This window comes from Hippopotamus amphibius, chromosome 4, assembly GCF_030028045.1.
Source record: "Hippopotamus amphibius kiboko isolate mHipAmp2 chromosome 4, mHipAmp2.hap2, whole genome shotgun sequence".
NCBI classification, from domain to species: domain Eukaryota; kingdom Metazoa; phylum Chordata; class Mammalia; order Artiodactyla; family Hippopotamidae; genus Hippopotamus; species Hippopotamus amphibius.
Genome location: NC_080189.1, coordinates 187,054,493 through 187,060,871, shown reverse-complemented (window position 1 = coordinate 187,060,871; position 6,379 = coordinate 187,054,493). Strand labels below are relative to the sequence as shown.

At 69.1% G+C, this 6,379-nt stretch overlaps 1 protein-coding gene across 1 annotated transcript; it reads right to left on the bottom strand.

Moving 5' to 3' along the window:
* Window positions 1-1,456: 1,456 nt before the first annotated feature.
* ZBTB42 (zinc finger and BTB domain containing 42) lies at window positions 1,457-5,576 on the bottom strand. The gene is made up of 2 exons (XM_057730386.1): window positions 5,461-5,576; window positions 1,457-4,917 (listed from the first exon to the last, which is right to left on the bottom strand). The coding sequence occupies exon 2, from the start codon at window positions 4,898-4,900 to the stop codon at window positions 3,656-3,658; it is 1,245 nt and encodes a 414-aa protein (XP_057586369.1). The 5' UTR covers window positions 4,901-4,917; window positions 5,461-5,576; the 3' UTR covers window positions 1,457-3,655.
* Between the last annotated feature and the right edge of the window lie 803 nt (window positions 5,577-6,379).

Genomic DNA, 6,379 nt, shown 5'->3' with positions numbered 1-6,379 from the left:
GCTGCGGCCAGCGGGGCCCTCCACATGCCTCCGTTACTATCCCGCCCAGGGGCCAGGCTGGCTGGCCTCCCCACCCCCACCCGCCCCACCTACCCCAGGAGTGGGGGCCACAGCCTCGGTGACGGGTGTGGCAGTGCGCAGAGTGTGAGCGCAGCTGGGCAGAGCTGGGCTGGCAGCAGGGGTCCTGGAAGCCCCCTCCCTAGTCAGCTCTGCCCCCGGGCACCTTTTGACCTCCCTCCTCCCCTGCCCGGTTGGCATGGCAACAGCCTCCTCTGGGGTTCTGAGAAGGCCCGGGCTGAGTCATGGGCCCGACTGGGAACATGACAGGGCCTCCCTGCAGGACAGTGGCTCGAGTCCAGGAGGAATCCCGTGGGAGTCAGGCTGGGCAGGGGGGAGGGACGGTGCCAGGTACCACCTCCCAGAAGCAAGAACTTGCACTTGGGGTCAGGACGGGGAAGGCCTCAAAGGTTGGCCCAAGAACCCGCAGCCCTTCTGGCACCAGTTCAGCTTGGGACAACTTCCGGGGACCTCTCGGCAAACGAGGTCCCCCCACCCTGCCCCGCCCCGCCCCTGTGGTCTGTCTCTGCTCTTCCTGGAGGGGTGCTCTGGCCAGCACGAGGCTTGGACACCCATAAGGCCACCGGCCCACCTGCCCCGGGCCTGTTGAGGAAGGCACAGGAGGCTCAGAGAACCACCCGCTTCGAGGCCCTGCGCGAGGCCCCGGGGCTGAGGGGAGGGGGAGGGGGGTCTGGAATGCCCACACGCACCGCCCGTCAGCCCTGACACCAGCTGGGCGTGGCTCAGGGGTCCTAGAACCTCCAGGCGGCCAGGCCTGCCCAGCCACCCACCCAGCCTGACCCCACTGGGCCCTGCAGACACCCACCTGGGCTCCACGGGGCTGGGGGCGGGGGCGGCAGGCACACAACCCCCTCCCAGCCCTGCCCCTCTCCTGTGAGGGCCCGCCCCGCCCAGAGGAGGTGGGGGTGCAAGTGAGGCGAGGAGGGGCGGGGGAGGGCTCGGGGAGGGGAGGGTAGGCAAGTGGGGGTTTCCTCTGCAAGCAGGGGGACAGGAAGGCCCAGCACCACAGGACTGGGAGCCTTGGATCTGAGCCCCAGGGCCTGCGGCTGCCCAGAAGGCGCCCCCACCGCAAGCAAGAAGCCACGAGGCCTCTCACCAGGTCCCAACCTGCATCCTATTCCCCGGGATCCCCCTCCCCCAATTGACGGGGGGTGGGGGGCGGGAGGGAGCTGCAAGGCTGGGGAGAGAGGGACTGTCACCTGTCCACAGCCCTGCCCCAGCCCACCCCAGCCACGACGCACAGCCCTCTGCATCCCAGAGTGCCCACGGCCCACCTGGGCCCCCCAAGACCAGCAGCACCCCCAATTCCCACACGCGCTCCTGTGCCCAGGAATAATCACGGCCGTGTCCACCTGTGGGGCTTTATTACCACTGTCACTGAGACCACGATGCGAACACGGGAACACAGCACTGATTTCCAGCAGGCCGGCGGCGCACACAAGACCTCCCGCCACGTGCTGAGCGCCGACCGCTGTCCTCTGGGCGCCCGGAGCCGCCCCCCAGGGGCATGGAGGCACAGCAGTGGTGGCCGAGGGGCAGAGGCTGGGCCGCCCGGGAGGACCCCACACAGCAGGCTCCACCCAAAAGGCGTCTACACACGCTGCTGCTACAGGATCCCACATGATTAGTCTTAAATATATGTGTGTATATATATATATTTTAACCTGAACTGTGTCAGTTACTAAGTGTAAAGCTGACCACGTCTCTGCACATTAACTTCACAGTAACGTTTGCAAAAGACAGGGACTCCAGTGTTGATAACGCAGGGCAGGCTTCCTGCCCCAGGAAAATAAATCCCTTCCCCGGCAGAAACCCTGTGGGGAAAACCAGGGCCGATGCTTCATCTCCCGGCTGCCTGCTGGGGGGGGGTGGGCACGGCTGCTGGTCTGGCTCAGCCCTGCCTGTGTTGGACACACGTGCCCACACAGTCAGACACACACACACACACACACACACACACACACGGAAATCTGATCGTGGAGCACATCATGCTAAGCGTGAGGTCCCACCAGCCCTTCCAGAGGTGGAGGGCCGGGGGCCAGGACAACCAGAAGTGGGGTCCCCTTCCCCCAGCCCTCTCTCTGGTCGGCAGGCCAGTTGCCCACACACCGGGAGAGCCGAGGGCCTGCAGGAGACGGCCCCCGCCTGTCCACCTGCTGCAAAGGCCAACGGTCTTCTCACTCCAGACCAGGGAGACAAATAAATACGACATCAAGTGTTGTCAGGAGCTGAGAAAATAATTTAAACTTGAACTCTGACCTCGGCACCACCTCCAGTCACAGCAGAAAGAGCCCACACAGTCTGGGGAAACCAAGAGTCCACGCAGCTCTGCCACCTGCAGGACCCCCAGAAGCTGGGGTAGTCCCACCCTGCCCACCCCCTTGGGTTCCAGCAGCAAGACCTGCCCTGGGAGCAGGCAGGCGCGGCAGGGTGCCCCCACCAAGCACGGACGCGGCAGCCTTTCGCTTTCTAGGAGCATCAGGCTCCCCGGGCTGTGTGCAGCGGGGCCTGTGACCCAGCCTGGACCACCTGCCTTCCCCCCGCCCCTGCTTTCACCCAGGCCCCACCATAGGGAAGGGAAACCCTGCAAACACGGCTCCTGGTAAAGACAGCAGCTTCGGGCCCCCTGCTCAGTGTCCTGGAAATGACCAGCAGCTCCAGGGAGACCCCGAGCAGGCGGGCAAGTGACCTTCAGGGTCGGGCTTACCACTGACCTGTGATACTCGAGGCCGGGGGCTGCGTTCCCAGCCCCCTCGGCCCTATGGGGCGGGGGGCTCAGAGGCGCCCGCAGGGGAGCAGCACAGCCCATCACCCACAGGCAGACATCTGGCAACCTCCGGAGGCTCCTTCTGTATCTGAAGAGAATCGTTTCCAAACCCCCACTTTCTCTGCCCTGCGTCACGGTGCGGTCAGGATCCAGGATCGAAAGCTCCGGAGGGCCTACCTCCCCCGCCAGTGCCTGTAACTTAACTCCGGAGCTACTCAGCTTCTGGCTGCTTCTGCTCCTGCCGCCCTGTGGTCCCTGCCGGGGGCCCACACCCTGTCACACCAGCTGTGCCCCGATGGCCCCTGCTGGCTCTCCCTGTGCCCAGGGCCTCCCCCGCAGGGGCTCCCGCTGCCACCCACCAGGAGGAGCCTGCTCCGTCAGAGCTCCCCACTGGGGACTCACACTGACAGCATCTGTGAGCAGGCATCCTTCACCGAGCGTGGTACCAGGCGCACAGGGTACCCCGAGCCTGCCGGTGAGGGGGTCGGGGAAGCCCCGGGGAGGATCAAGGCTGGGGAGCCTGGGCCCACGCTCGGCGTCCCTTGGGACACTCCTCAGGACTGGCTGGAGGGGATGGACAGGAGGACGGGGTCTGGTCGGGGCACGTCCAGGAGCAGGAGTGAGCTGGTGGAGAGGCAAGGCTGTCCGTGTGGCTTCCTGGCAGCACAAGTCTGAGGCCACGTTCCCGTTTCCGGGGGCAACGGGTTCTTTACTCCAGGGTGGGGCCCCGCCTCAGGGGCTTCACGGGCTGAGCTCCGGCCCCTCACACTCCATCCGCCCCTCCCTCCACCCTCACCCCTGCAGCGATGGTCACACCAGCAGGGACTTAACCAGGCCACAGTGGAACTTGCGGACATGGCGGTAGAGGTCCCCTGACTGCGTGAAGCGGCGCTCGCACCAGCGGCAGGCGTGCGGCTTCTCGCGTGTGTGCACCACGGCGTGGCGGCTCAGGTTGTGCGAGTACTGGAAGCTCTTGCCGCACTGCACGCACGTGTAGGGCTTCTCGCCCGAGTGCGTGCGCTCGTGCCTCTTCAGCGTGTACGTGCAGGAGAAGGTCTTTCTGCAGAGTGGGCAGGTGGGCGCCATGCCGTCGGGAGAGAGCCGGGCGCGGCTGCCATCCCGCTCGCGGAAGTGGGTGCCGAGGTGCAGCCGCAGCACGTGGGCGCTGGGGAACAGCTTGCCGCACAGCGGGCAGAGGCAGAGGCGCCCACCTGGCCGCAGCGCATCCTCGATCGCCCCCCGCTCTGCCTCCAGCTCCAGCTCCCCACTGCGCACCTGGCGCTCGCGCTCGGCTGCAGGAACACAGGGTGCCTGAGGGGGCCTGTGGGGGCTCCGAGGGCTGCTGCCGTCCTCTTGCTCCGACAGTGAATCTGGCTCGTCCTTCACGACCGGCCGGGCCCCTGGCTGCACCTGGCTGCAAGGGGGTGTCCGGAGGACGCAGGGTGGGTGGACTGGCTCCAGCCTCGGGCCAGGCTTCAGCGACAGGTCCAGGGCCCGGTCCGACTCTCCAGAGGCCTGCCAGGGGGGAGGCCCCAGTGCCGGTAGAGCGCAGGCGGCCTTGACTCCAGCAGCAGGGAGCCTGGGCTTCTGGGCGGCCGGACAGAGCACAGAGGCCCAGGCAGACAGGGGGCCTGGGGGCGCGCCAGGCAGCTCTGCCCCAGGGGAGGGCGTCTCTGGGGGCAGCGCGCGCTCCTTCTCGCGGAGCCTGTTCTTGCAGACCTTGACGATGTCGTACATGTGCAGGTAGCTAGCCGCGGCCAGGACGTCCTCGACGGGCAGGCTGCGCAGGTCCAGGCGGCCCTCGTACATGAAGTCCAGCAGACGGCCGAAGGCGGGCGCCGTGACGATGTCGCCGTTGAGCCGCACCGTGTCGCGGCTGCCCGCGGGCCGGTCCCTGTAGAAGAGATGGAAGTAGACGCTGCACGCGGCCAGCACGGCGCGGTGGGCCGGGAAGCGCGCGTCGCCCACCAGCACGGTGCAGTCGCACAGGAAGCCCAGCTCGCGCTGCTGCCTCAGGCGGCCCAGCAGCCGCCCGCCGTGCTCCGGGAACTCCATGCCGCCGCGGTCATCACCTGGGCACAAACGGGACGCCCGTGAGCGCGCCTGGAGACGCCGCGGCCGCCGTCCGCCCCCGGCCGCCCGGCCGGCCCTTCCCGGCAGCGGGCAGCGGGCAGCGCGCGGCGAGGGAGCGGGGCGCCGCGCGCAACTGCCCGCCCGGAGCCGCCCTGGGCACCTGCCCGGAGCAGGAAAAACCCGCTCGAAAGTAAACAGGGGCCGCTCCGCCGCGGGGGCGGGTCCCGGGGAGCGGGCGGAGGGGGCCGGGGCCGCGCGAACCTGCGCGCGTCCCCGCCCGGGGCGCCCCTCGCCGCCCGGGCGCCCCTGAACTTCACGCCCGGGCGGCCGCCTGCCGCGTCCCCCGACGCCCGGGTCGCCGCGCCCCGCCGCCGCCCCCGGCCCGCCACTCCGCGCCGCCTCCGGCAGCCGCCCGGCCAGCCAGATGCCGCCGCCGCCGCCGCCGCCGCCGCCGCCGCGGGCCCCATTTATGGCAGCGCGGCCGCGGGGAGCGGGCCGGCGGGCGGGGCGGGCAGAGCCCGGCGCCCGCCCCCCGCGCTCACCTCCAACGCCCCGAGCTCCTCTCCGGCCGCTGCCCGCGCCGCGCGCCCTCCCCGGTGCCGCCCCGGCGCGTGCGGAGCTGCGGGCAGAGCGCCCCGGCGGGGAGGGCGCGGGGACGGGGAGGGCGCCGGGCGGGGCGCGCTCCAACTTGGCTGGCCGGGCAGCACCCGCCGCTCGCCTCGCCCCGCCCCGGAGGGAGCGAAGCTCGGGGCGGGGGCTGGAGGGGGCGGGCCGAGGCGACTTCCCGGAGCGACGGAACCGCTGAGGTCACCCACGCCGCCCCTTCCCTGTCCGCCCCGCCCGGCCGGGCCCCGCGCGCCGCCATCTGGGGCGCCGGGGTGGGAGGGGACGCGGGGCGCGGCGGGGGAGGGGGACCTCTCGCGATACTTGCCGCCTCGTCCTCTGGGTCCCCCCCATGGGGTCCCCCCCATGGGGTCCCAACTGCGCCCGTCTGTTAAGGGACCTCTTCCGAGGACCAGCTTCCCTCCCGGCCAGCGCTGGAGCAAGTTCCCCGAAGGCACAGCCGGGACGCGGCCTTTTGCCACCTCGTGGGGCGCCTGACTTGGGATGGAGGGGTGGGGGGGGAGTGGGGAGCCGTAAATATTGAAAAGATAACACCCCCTTTTCGTTGAAAGCCTCGTTTTGAATTTAAGTTAATTTAGCTGGGACTCTCTTCCGAACAGTCAGGCGGGTTCTCAACCTTGGAGTCCAGAACAGGGAACTCTCATCCCCTCAGCGGAGCCAGCGCAACGCACACCCACTGAGCTTCGTGTCCAGAAAGCCTTGGGGGCTGGGCACCTCCCGGGAGCGGTGCCGGGGTGAGGTGACCAAAGTGGAGATGGAGAGAGAGGGAAGCACACCCAGAGCCCAAAGCCCCGGCAGGAAAGTGTTCAAGGAGAGGAGACACCTTGGACGGGCTGG

Coding starts and splice junctions, on each gene's coding strand:
- ZBTB42 (XM_057730386.1), bottom strand. CDS start 4,900: ATGGAGTTCCCGGAGCACGGCGGGCGGCTGCTGGGCCGCCTGAGGCAG.